Consider the following 14,093-nt stretch of genomic DNA (forward strand, 5'->3'; position numbering starts at 1 on the left):
ACAGCTGTATGTAGATTTTTTATCATTATCTTTTGGGTTGTTTCTTGCCAAATCCCATCTCCATTAGAGAAATACCAAGAACATACAAACGATCGTACAATAGAGATATTGAATTGTATTTACAGTAGCATAATCTTATTCTTCAATTTATTCAGATATCCCGGCAAGTTAATATACAGCTACATGCACGTAGTTCGTCGCAGTCGCTAATGCTTTAATGTACGAAGGTTGTTCAAAAACTTCGTGGACGAGTCAATTTTTGTTATGATACTTTAAAGAAATTGAAATTAATTACAATATCATGTTGTAAAAATATTTTGTTTTGTTGATGTACGAAGTTTCCTTTCATTCGAATCAATAGAAATCAATTTACTTCATTACAAAATCTATTTTGAAACCACGTAGCATACTTAACGGCAGTGTAACTTAAAAAAATAGCGTCATTTTTTAAATGTTATCCCTATACATTTCACACAGTATATTTCAATAATCACTTATCAAAAACCTTTTTTTTTGCACTTAACATTCATTTTTGAACAATTGTTTTCGTTGTATAATTCCCTTTGTCGATGTTTTAATTTCGTTTATCACTGAACTGTGCTTTCACAAAATCGGCATCTCTTAAGAGCCTATATCTTTCCATGAGTTTCCAAATTTTAAAAGTTATTGATCAGATTTTGCCAGATAAACCGTTTCTTCACAGATTGTGCTCGTCCGATACAAATCATCTGTCAATCAAATGCTGCCTGTACCCTTTATAACACATACCCAACTCATTCGTGCCCTATTTTTTTAAATGAGAATTAACTATCTTTTCAAATTGATTTCTTTTCAACGAGGCAAAATATTAAGCTATTAATTAGAATATGAATCACTGAAAAAGTTCTTTCTTTAAAATTCTAGAATCCCCCCCCCCTTTTGCTTCATTTTACAGAGAATATGACTACAGATATTATCATACTTATTTACAGTGGTGTTTGTGAATTACTGAATTTTGACTTGCTCCGCGATCCTATTTTTGCAGTTTCAAATTCTGGATATGTTTAAAATAAATCGTGGTGATTTTTTTTTTATTTTTAATACAAATCATTTGGATTTATTGTTAAAATATTTCTGTCTATTTGGATAGCAAATAAAAAAAGATATGACAGGTGTCCATGAACTTTTCAAATCAAGGTACCGGTATATTAAAATGAAAAAAAAATGTGTTCCGAAAATGGGAATGAAAATTACATTGTAACTTATTTGAAGTATTCAGTTATTGACTATGCCTTATGGAAAAGAGGATGAAAGAAAGGTGTAAAATTAAAATCAAAGAATCGTTTTCTGTAAATGGTATTGCTCTCAGTGCTCAGTCGTTATTAAAATTATGAATTAAAAATTCAATTAAGATAACTTTTTTTCATTATGTACAAATTAGTTTTTAATTGTCATATAGCTAGCATGGGAAACATTACTTAGTATGCATTTTTTCCCTACCATATTACATTTTCGCGGAATGGACATATCGCATTTACAATTTTGAGTTGAATAGCTAATGAAACATACCAAATGTGCTTTCAAATCTGTATATGGTACATGTATTTAGATGGATTGTTAATACAGATAATGATATTTGGGCTATTCAAATCTATTATTAACATTTTCTGGTGTGTTCAATGACACCAAGAAGAAAAAAGGTTAACCTTAAATTGTCTGTTTACAGTTCTCACCTTGAAGCTTTTGCTTCCTGACGGTTTATCAGAAGACATTTTTATTTGTAATATGTCCACCGGCCGTCAATGCAAACTCTGAAAAATAATTATATTATATTAACAAAACAGAGTAACTTTAGTAAATAAGATTTAATTAAATAAATGTTCCTTAAAGTAAGAGCTATTTTAGTATAAATTCATATCATTTATATGAAATAATACAATATTTTTTTGTCATACCAAGGAAAACTTTAATTATCAAGATGCTGTGTTATATGGAATCCGGATAGGGCCAAGCAGTCCACTATCGCACCATCGAGCATCAACTTAAAGGTTGATGTCGCGATAATGCGATGGCAATATAACGATGAAACGGTGATGCGATAGCGCGATGACGATGATGTTATGGCGCGATGATGCAATGACGATGGTGCGATAGCACGATTGAGCGATAGTAAATATCGCTTCATCATCATCATCGTACTATCGCACCATTGTCATGGCATCATCGTGTCATCATTATGGCACCATCGCGTCATCACATTATCGCACCATCGTCATCGCATTATCGCGCCATAGCATCATCGTCATCGCGCTATCGCACCATCACTCCATCGTTATCGCACCATCGCTTCATCGTCATCGCATTATCTTTTCATCGCACTATCGACCTAAACCTCAATGGTGCGATGATGCGGTAGTGAACTACGTGGATCTATCCGGATTCCATATTGTTATGCGTTCAAAACTTATTTTCAAGTTTTAGAGTTTTATGCAAAATGTGGTTCTAATAAAACAAAAACGATATACATGTAATTTATATAAAAAAATATGTAATAGAGGTGTGTACGAACATGTTTTATATAAGATATATCATACTGTGTTAATTTTCTTCAAAATTAATCATTCTTTTAAAACCTTTGTTAATAAAAACATTATTACGAACTATATCCGGTTATTTAAAATTTTCGATTCAATTAATTAAAACAAAATTATCAAAGTCTCTGAAAGACTGCATATGTATATATTGTATGATGAAGCTAAACGAAAAATATTATTAGGAAATAGATAATTTGTTTTTCTTAATTCGCTGACGTCAGTAATATTCAAGTTATATATTTCTTTTTATTGAACTCAATAAAATTGACAGGTATCGTACAAAATAGACAATACAATTTCCAGAGGACAAACCTGCTTCGGAAAAAAAATGTAATACATATTTTATATATTTAAAATAAATAAACTTGTCTTTTTTTAAATCACTTTCGAAACCTTATCATTAAAAAAGTGAATACTTTCGAAATCCCTGTAAAATCAACATATCTATTAGTTATCCTACTTTTGTTTAAAATTATACAAATACGTTACAATTAAGAAGATGATATATGAACTATACGTGATAGAATATATATTTTACATGAATACGGTAAGTTTGCAGAGCTGAAACATCCAGTTTTGAATATTCTTTAGTTGTTAGTAAGTTAAATTGTCTCTACATCAAGTTAACATCCAACAAGAGGCCCAAAGGCCGCAAGTCTCACCTGAGTAATTGGCCCTGTTGTTCTTTACTAGATTTCCACACTTGTTTTATCTGTTATGGCCCATTCTCCCCCAGGATTTAGGATTTTAACAATTTAGTATCCACATTTCACAAGAATGTTTCAACCAAAGACTTAGTATTTCAGTAGGTCTTCAGAAAAATATATAATTTTAAAAGATGTTTTCTATATTATTCAAATGTAAAATTTGGATTCCATATAATGATCCCACCCTACCCCCGGGGGTCATGATTTGAATAATAATCTAGAATTTACACTATTCGATAAAGCTTCAACATAAGTTTCCACTTTTTTGGCTCAGTGCTATTTGTGAAGAAGATCTTTCAAGAAAGTCCCTGTATATAATTTAGTGTAAAACTTGGAATCGCTATCATAACCGCGACCTTAGCCCGAGGGTCATAATTTCAAATATCAATAATTAACACTATTCAATAATACTTCCGCATAAGATTTTATGTTTTTAAGTTTTCTGTCTCAGTGATTCTTGAGATAATTTTTTAAAATCTCTTTTGATTCTCTCCCATTGGTAGTTAGCTTGTCCCTTCATTTTAAAAATTAAAATTTCCATTCACCTAAGAATGTTCCAACTTTGGTTTGAAGTTGCAAAGTGGTTCTTCAGAAGAAGTTGATAAAGATGAAGCTGAAAAGTTTTCAGACGAATGGACGGATTATGGTTGATAGGAAAACTTTACTTGAGGTTTCAGATCAGGTGAGCTTGAATGGACAAAAGCTTATGATAGGAGAAATATTTGCATTGATATTATTATTAATAATGATCAGTATTCACGTCCTACAGTAGGACCTGAACTTGCGTCGAAAGGATAGAGTCCTTACTCCGCGGGTCCAGAACAGCTCTAACCACTGAGCCACGTAGGCGGCATTTCTGCCATAAGTGATATCGAACACAACAAGGTTCATAAGTCACTGAGACGGGTGTACTGGATAATGAAACAGAAAAACAATGATTATTAGTCATATTTTATATGAAAGTATCTTTTGAATTTAATAACATTTTGAGGTCAGACGATACAATCCAAAAACTGGATATCTTGATTGGTATGTTTTTTTAACCTTTTTCGTTGCAAATAATAAATCTTTGGAAAATAAACGTCAACGTCAACCTTCTATGATATTCAAAATTTGTTTCTCTCGGAAACCATCCTTCATAATTTATACAAATTAATCATTTCAAATCCCCTTAATTTCTAAAGAAATTTTGAAATATAAAAAACTACATGATTGAAATCCTTTATTTTACTCATTGAAACATGGCTGAAGAAATTATTTCAATTTTTTGACAAAGTTGTTTGTGTTATGTGTCCTAAAAGACAATTTTCAGTACAAATCAGGTGCACGATTTATTGGAAGTTGTGCGAATGACGTCGTATGATTGGTCTTTGATAAAGAGTCTATATGACATTACTTACACAGAAATAAACCCTGATCTTTAAGTACCAAAAGCAGCGCAATATCCAAAAATAGATTTTAAAGCTTTGAATAAGATCGAAATGTAAATGTCGAAAAATCAATAAAAATATCACCTCAAGAACTTTTTGTGATTAGAGACATGATTTGCTAATAGATTAAACATATTAGATATACTCTTAAAAACTGACTGTAATTTAATCGTATTCACGCCATGCTTACATGTAACTATTTGCTACTTGTTTGTTCTAGTGGAATTATTTGCGTGACATTTTTTACAGAATGTTTTTTAACACAGTTAACTTAATGTCAGGATGACAAAAAAAAAACAAAAAACAATGCAATTTGTTAATACTTACAAAAAAACAGGATAACATCACAAACTTAGTTGATATTTTTTGAATGGTATATTAAATGAAGGAAATGGATGTTTAGCTATGCAATAGAAGCCCAAGGATGTGTATGGACACCAAATTATACATGATTCTTTGTTTGCTTCTTTGAATGCTCATGCGTGTACTGAATAAATCGGGCTTAATACTTCAACGACCTTGGCGCAGACATTGATGCTATTATTCATTAACGGTTAATTTAACACCTCTAAAAACATTTATAAAATCAATATACAGACCGGAATTGTGTTTCGCTTCTTTATGAATACGCCAACAACTCAAAACCAACTGATTGCAATAAATTTTGAATACGCCAATTTATGTATTCTACAGAATCATGATTAAACTTTTAAAGACTACTCGACTGAAGCTTTCGAGTGACAGTCTGAGTAAAATTCGCATTCTTTATGATAATGTATTCTTTTTAGCGTTTTGGCGAAAAGACACTTCCGCTAATTCAAGTACAACGCTTAATGTCTTAGACATATACACATTAATAGAAATATTAGGAAATGCGCTAAATCAAATCTACACGAACTTGTTCAAAAATCAATTTCCGCCAAATATTGTACACGCTAGATATAATACATTTAACACACACACAGCACTTCATGGTATATTAACAAGTAGCTTTTTCGAAATCAAATAGTCATCGCTCATATAATACTAGTGATCAGATTGACATCTCAAATCAATGGCAGGTAAATATTCAATTAACATTGACAGACAAAACAAATCTAAAAAGACCATTTAAACTTCTTTTTAATGTCATCCCTCACATATTTATTGAGGCATAGGTTCTTCTGCAAAATATTGCGTTTATCAAGAACATCCAAGACTCTAATTGATGACTCTAAATGCCCTTAATTTGCATTTTAGATTAGTTGAAGCAAAAAATATTAATTCACAAAGAAAGGATATTTGCTACTAATTGAATTATTTGATTTTCTGTTCTTCTTTGTTTTATGATCTTTCTAAGATCTGAAGAAAAGGTCTTTACTGAATCATCCTTCTTTGATATTGTTGTGACTTTTGTTTGTAATTTATGAGTTGTAGGGTTATAAAACCTGTACATGTTCTGGCATGCAGTGTTTAAATAAAAACTATTCTAGAAGGTTTGATTCTAGGACGTCAGTGTTGTAGATTGCAGTATATCCTGAAAGATCTATTTTAAATAAAGGATTCAAACGAATTTATACGACCATACTTACTTATTAAAAATTCTTAAAATATCGCAGTGCATCAAAAAAGAGTTATGTTATAATTTTAACTAGTGCTAATTGTAACGGGGACCGTTACAGATGTTCCCCAAACGCTCCCCAACTCCCTTTTGGTGCCATATTCCCTATAAGCTTCATTAAATAAGACAAACTATGCATTTGAGACTTTAGCAACGTTTACCCAGAAGTGTACCAATTTCATTCAAATTTTAGCATTGCACGCGTGCGCATGTGAATGCACGTGCGTAATGACCATATAATCTTGTCTTAACAATCTATATATTTTAATATACTAAATATCAAAGTATTTGATCCAAAAGTATTTAAAAATACGCTAATTCAAGTGTATTTTTTATTTTACTCATTTCACGTGCACGCACGTGCTCACATGAGCATGGTGACCATACTTTCTTGTAGAAGTCCATTACATCTGTCTATGTTCTAAATCCCACCCTGTTTGGTTGAAAACCAAGGGAGTTATAGCTGTTCAAAGATTCAGCCAATCAGATTGCAGCGCACGTACATGCACATGTATCCATGTGCATGTTGACCATATATTCTTGTAGAAATCTATTATATCTATCAATGTTCCAAATCCCATCCTGTTTGGTTGAAAATCAAGGGAGTTATAGCTATTTAAAGCATAAGCCAATCAGATTGCAGCGCACGTGCATGCACGCGTTTTCATGATAATTGCTACATATATTATTGTAGGATATCCTAATACATGCCTATGTTTAAAATTTCAAAGGATTTCGTCAAAAAACAAGAAAGATATTGAGACTTAAGTTTCAGCCAATCAGAGCGAAGCGCACGTGCATGCGCGTGAGATCTTGCTTTTTTGACCATGTCATCTTGTCTATGCTTCTAGTATATACTTCTAATATGAGTTTTAAAGCATATCATCAATAATTTAAATAGTTACGTCTGTATCAATTATATTGGACATTTCTCGTGTTGCACGTGCGAGCTCTTGCAAGCACACGTGCATGCACATGCTTTCATGATATTTTTTTTAATACGGGCTGTAGATCTCCCTAATGTATGACTATGTTCAAAATTTCAAATGATTTTATCAAAAAACAAGAAAGATATTGAGACTTTAGTTTCAGCCAATCAGAGCGAAGCGCACGTGCTTGCTCGTGCGATCTTGCTATTTTGACCATGTCATCTTGTGCATACTACTCATATATCCTTACATTATGAGTTTCAAAACATTTTGTCTAAAAATAGAAAAGTTACGGTTATATCCATTATATATTGGTCATTTCAAGTTTTGCACGTGCGCGCTCTTGCAAGCACGTGCGCGCAAAATGACCTTGATTCCGCAAATCTACATAACATGCCTACTTACCCTAAAAAGGTTTCACATAAGTCGAATGTGTAGTTTACAAGATCACTCGCGGACAAAATTTTCCCAGGAAGAAAAATAATAATAATAAGAATAAGAATAATAATAATAAGAAACAGAGTAAAAACAATATGTTCCCCAACTTCGTTTGGGGAACATAATTAAGGTAAAACTGCATTCGTTAGTATTAGTATTTGTTTGAAAAAAAAGATAAGTGTTACGATCTTTGACTTTTGGATGACATTGTAAAGTATACCAGTATTATTTCGAAAGTGAACAGGAAATATTATTGATTACGTTATCATGTTAACGAAATTCAAGATCTGCAAATTGGAGCAATTTCTATTTCGCTGCAGACAGAAGTTTTATTAAACATGACGAAATTGAACCAGAATTACTTAAATCTGAAATTGACACATATTCCTTCCACATATAGTACAATAATGTCGCATTCAAAACTTTAATGCAGTAAAATAAAAAAAAAATCTTTCGGGACCGTGTTTAAAAAAATATTTCAAACATATGTTAATCATTTTGAAGTAACTAGCTTTCATAAATAGTTGACTATAAGAGCGAGCTTTCCCGAAGTGAATCAATAAAATTCATATGATATAACTTCGTATTTTTTTAAATAGCCGTACAATAATAGGCGTAATATGTTTCTCTCTTTGAATTTTCTCTTCTTCGCACTTTTTGAAACTGGGAAGAAACACTTGACAATATGCAATACCTTTAACATTTCATTTTATGTCGTGATAAAAAAAATATATATACCATTTCAAGACTGTCCTGTTCATGAGTTCTCCTCCAGCACAATGTTAAATCCTCACATTACATTAAAAACAATAATTCCAAAACATTAAATCAGATCTGCATTACTTTCTATATTTTTTTAGAAGATCAGAAGAAAACCCTCCTTCCAAAGCTATTGATTATGGCATAAATGTCAAGATGAAGTTTTCAAAACAATTTTGTCGATTTAGGTGTAAAATTACAATTATTTCGAGCTAATTGTCAAGTCAGCAAATAAACAGCTCTCTTTGAAGAAAACCTTGTACTAGATCGCTGCGTTCTTTGTGTGATTTAAACGATTTTTTTTTTTTTTTTTTTGAAAACGATGAAATATGAATCGAGGTGCACTCGAGACATTTAAATTGGTTGTCTCGTTCCACAAATCCTACTTTCGGTTTAATAAAGGTTACTCAAAAAATATTCTTTTAAAACAAACCCTTATGGTTGTATATACATGTAGTAAATTTTGTAGTAAATTTTGGATCGATTTTCTTTGAAACTGAAAAGTTTCGAAATTTTTACTCAGTAATTCTTTTATTATAATTTTCTTAATGTTGTTTAATGTTGATTTATGTCAGATGCGGCCGGTCAGCAGGGGATGCTTAATCCTCCATGGCACCTGATCCCACCTCTGATGTTTTAGAGGTCCATGTTTGCTCTACTCCTATTTTTTTTTATGGACTTTGATATTGAAAACTGTTCGTTATCTCCATATCTTTCATGATGCAAGGAACAGAATTTCTATTTTTTTTTTTTTTTTTTTTTTACTTGCAAGATTTTTTTTTTTTTTGCAATTTTATAGGTGTTGATCATATTTATTTTTTGTTATCAAATGTTACATTTTTTTATACCCCCCGCTTGAAAAGCGGGAGGGTATATAGTAATCGTTAATTCCGTCCGTCTGTCCGTCTGTACGTCCGTCCGTCCGTCTGTTACGCTTTGGGGTACACATCTCTTATCCGCAACTCCTCGTATACTACTGAGTGAAATTTAATGAAACGTTCACAGAATCTTTAATACATATTGCCATTGTGCACCCCCTATTTTACTTTTTCTATTCGACAGGTATTTTAGGTTTCCCATAGCAAAACGTGGACATTGCCATTATATTCTATATTTATATCCTATGACGTCACCTATAGAAGTTTCTGGATAACATTTGATAAGATTATTCCTCTTTACACATTACCGTATAACAATAGCAAAACATCGACATTATGGGAGGCGGGGGTATCATTTAGTGAGCCCATTGCTCACAGTGCCTCTAGTTTACTTTTTGTACGTGAAAAAAATTTTTAAATGATATCTAAAAATAATCTTTCATTAACATATATATTGTTTTTTGTCAATAGACAGTAACACCCGCATTATGAAGCTTGTCTCTTAATACAAACTCCTTCATACGATTTGGATAACCAAGGAAAAGGCCGAATTATTCTATTTCCCATGAATACCGATTGCGCCCCGTTAATAACAGACCTATTTTTTTTATTCATATGAAGCAGAATTTGTCCACAATCTTATACATGAAAAGAAGAAATAACTTGCAGTGGCCTTCACCTCGACATTTCGATATATCGACGACGTATTGACAATATGTAATATCGCCATTACCTCTTTGTTATCTAACTTACTACCGCTCTTTTGCAGACGATTCGAGAAAGCTCAATCTCTGAGGAACATGGCATTGTTTACAGCAGTGACAATCGAGTTATTTTATGCCGAAAGTACAATGTATTGCCATGGATTGAACTCCAAATAGTACATTGTCAAATAAGAAATGTTTAAAACATTTTATCAGTTTTAAATTGTGACGATTTTCAATGAAAATTTAATGAGAAAAATCCGCTTAGTAAAAAAAAACGCTAAAAAATTTAACATTTTAGGATTGGCTCCTCTCAAAAATTGATTAGAGTGGTTCAGCTATTCTTTAGCAAGGTATTCCACGAGGATTTTTAGGTCACCTAAGTAAATTCAAGTGACCTATTGCTATCCGTTTTCGTCCGTCGTCGGGTGTCGTGCGTCTTGTGTTAACATTTGAACATTTTCAGCTTCTTCTTTGAAACCACTGAACTGATTTCAACCAATTTTGGCATACAGTATCTATGGGTAAAGGGGAACGAAAATTTTGATTTTTATGGTCCCTGCCCCACTGGGACCTTGGGAGTGGGGCCAAGACCACTAAAATTAGTGTAGTCTTTAAAAATCTTCTTCTTAACTCCTGGGCATCAAGCAGTCAAACTGTTCGTATGGTTGTAATCAGCATTGAGTCCTCTACCAAAATTGTGAAATTCATGGCCCCAGGGTCAGAGTTCAAGTGCTAGGGTGGGGCTCTATTGATTAATGCAGTGAAAATGCATAATTTTTTTTGAAAATCTTCTTCTCTGCTCATGGGTATCAAATAAACAAACCAAGTAGATAGTTATGATGAGCAAGAGAGCCTCTTTCAGATTTGTGAATTTTATGGCCCCAGGGTCAGGGGCTATGGTGTAAGGGCGGGGCTCTATTTATTATATAGTCAAAATGCATAAATTCTTTGAAAATCTTCTTCTCTGCTCCTGGGTATCAAATAAACAAACTAAGTACATATTTATGATAAGAAAGAGTGCCTCTTTCAGATTTGTGAATTTTATGGCCCCAGGGTCAGGGGTTCTGGTGTAAGGGCGGGACTCTGTTGAATATATAGTGAAAATGCATAAATTCTTCGAAAATCTTCTTCTCTGCTCCTGGGTATCAAACAAACAAATGAAGAACATAGTTATAATGAGCAAGAGTGTCTCTTTCAGATTTGTGAATTTTATGGCCGCAGGGTCAGGGATTCTGGTGTTAGGGCGGGGCTCTATTGATTATATAGTGAAAATGCATTAATTCTTTGATAATCTTCTTCTCTGCTCCTGGGTATCAAATAAACAAACTAAGTACATATTTATGATGAGTAAGAGTGCCTCCTTCAGATTTGTGAATTTTATGGCCCCAGGAACATGGGTTTAGTTCTGGTGTTGGGGGGGGGGGGCTCTATTGATTACATAGTGAAAATGCAATAATTCTTTGAAAATCTTCTTCTCTGTTCCTGGGTATTAACTAAGTACATTGGTATGATGAGCAAGTTATTACCATTCTTATGCAGTATGTCCTGGTGAGCTTTAGATAAAATATACCACAGAGTCAAACACATCTGTTTTAAATTTGGATATTTTACTCGAAAAAGACGTTATTGGTAATTTAACAGCAAAGTTCAAGGATAAACGTGATGACTTTAACTTTTCAATAGAACTTCCCTTATTTATGCAGCAATATTCACTCATCACCTGCGTACAGTTTTTATATCTTTCAGCTCATTCGATACGCAAAAGCATGATCTACGAATGTACAATTTCTGAAATGAGGTTAACTTTTGATAAACAAGTTAATTAAACAAAAAATATTAGAAAGTCCATAGTTGATACAATGTCTTGTCAGCTGATACAATATATCATTGAGTCAAATGTTGATTGACCTGACGTTTTTCTTTACAATTGTTATTGCGGATGTGACCGGTAGACAGGGGATGCTTACTCCTCCATTGCACCCTATCCCATCTCTGATGTTTAGTTGGTATGTGTTTGCCCTATTTTGTAATGTTTTATGGACTTTTAATCTTCAATACTTCCTTTTCTCCGCATGTTTCATGTAAACACCGAACAAGTACCTTTGCTAGTGAACAGTCTGTTCACGAGGATACTTGACTTTCGGTATCATTTATTCATGAGTTCAAAGAATAAGACATATATATTATTATAATAGTAACTTGATCCGAAGAGTCGTAGCACGTCGAGTTGACAGGCGCGGATCATCAGATCTAACGAGACGCGAAGCGTCGAGTTTGATCTGATGATCCGCGCCTGTCAACGAGACGTGATACGGCTCTTCGGATAAAATTACTGTTATAATGATAAATTTATTATATACCCCCTTATAACTAGCTAAATATAGCAGAATAAAACTTTAGAGATCAATTGTATAATATTTATCCATAAAACAAAGCATAATAACAAGGGACTTTTTAACGCACAAGAAAAATAACGTCATATTTTTGTGTACTTCGTCATCAGTTTCAGAGAGTGGTGATATGGATTCAGAAAACCACAGTGTGGTGATCCGGAAAATCTGTAAAATTAACAGTAACAAAAACAAGGAAATTGATGGGTATATAATAAAATGATATACCGATAGATGTGACGTCCAGTAAAAATCCGCGTCACACCTTTTGGGTCTTTAAGGTAGGTCGCGCGCGGGTTTAATTGCTTTTGTCATCAATTTTGGTACACAATTTTGACGATTCGAGCGGTTGTTTTGTGCACATTTGATTATGACATAAGTTACGTCACAAAGGCAACGTCACGTTGTTTCCCGTTCAATTCTCTGCAAATGACTTCAAGTCTGTACGAATTTAAAAGTAGATTTAACACAAAGTGCATGCTTTTGTAAGTAAACCTTGTACATGTTTTATAATTAAATTTCAGTCTGAATTCTGGTGTGATTATATGTAATGTCTAAGGACTAATCAAATACAATACCAAATGAAAGCAATAAATTATATTTGGAGTGTAACTAAACTGCTAAAAGTCAATCAGAATAAATCAGCGTAAAAGTTTTGGCTTGCAGAAAGAAAGTTATCATGAATAAAAAATTGCTTAGCGAGAAACTTGAGGGATTTTATGTGCGCACGTTATTTGAAACTCAGGGGAACTTCAAATCAAAGCCGGGGCAAAAATATGCGTATATATTTCAGGATGGAAATTAATCTTCATCACTAAAAACGAGTTATATTTAATTACAAGTATTTTCCTGGTTTTTTTTTAAATTATCATTTATTTATTAATATTGGTTGGTTGTTATGTATTCAAACCTCGTGCACTCGCCTTGTTTTGCTAATAAATTGTGAAAGGCATTTTAAAAACCAAATTTATTCAAACACCTGGATTTTAAGACTTACAAAACACTGTAAACAATTTACAAGTATATTTTTTTTTATATGTTTTTTATGACAAAAGCTCAACGTGTAAAAGCTAAAAGCAAGTGTTTTACATTTTGCGTATTGAAATTTAATATAGAAAATTCGAAGTTAAAAAATGCTTGAAATTTAGAACCATATACTATAGCTTGCAACTAATATATAAAGAACATTGCAGGTAACCCCCCCTGCTCACTTTTTAATTCTTGCATATCCCATAGGTCAATATATTTATACTCGTACTGTAAACGTGACTGTTCAACAAATGACATTGTAGATATTTATAACGCCATAAACGCCAAATTTTAGCATTTTAAAAGAAAACATTTAAATTATTTAGCAAAAAATCTAGCGAGAAGGCATATTGATTTTTTATATTAATGGTTTTGATGTTACCTCATCTTGACATTTTGAAATTCCTGAATAATTCGTCTACGTCTTTAAAAAGTTATCCAACCTTTTTAAAAGAAACTGTTTTCACAAAATTGGCTTTAAAACGTCATTTCCCCATATATTTCAATGGTAAAAGCGTCAAAAAGGATTAAAAACTATACCGCGTTTACAGTACTATAACAACTACTTAGGCAAATTTAATAAAAATTACAGATGATACGATTTAAATTCTAAGGAACATTTTATCAAATTTTCAGAATATGTTTTCTCGTAA

General features: G+C 32.5%; 1 protein-coding gene across 1 annotated transcript in view; it reads right to left on the reverse strand.

Annotated features, from left to right (window-relative positions):
• The window catches only part of LOC134257464 (transient receptor potential cation channel subfamily M member 2-like), a 33,909-nt gene extending 32,158 nt beyond the window's left edge, over nucleotides 1-1,751 (reverse strand). Inside the window, exon 1 of the mRNA XM_062740080.1 lies at nucleotides 1,713-1,751. Within this exon, the coding sequence (XP_062596064.1) occupies nucleotides 1,713-1,751 (39 nt within the window). The remainder of the gene's footprint in view (nucleotides 1-1,712) is intronic.
• Nucleotides 1,752-14,093: the final 12,342 nt, after the last annotated feature.

This window comes from Saccostrea cucullata, unplaced genomic scaffold (assembly GCF_032062105.1).
Source record: "Saccostrea cucullata isolate Sc308-1 unplaced genomic scaffold, CSIRO_AGI_Scuc_v1 ctg1990, whole genome shotgun sequence".
Classification (NCBI taxonomy): domain Eukaryota; kingdom Metazoa; phylum Mollusca; class Bivalvia; order Ostreida; family Ostreidae; genus Saccostrea; species Saccostrea cuccullata.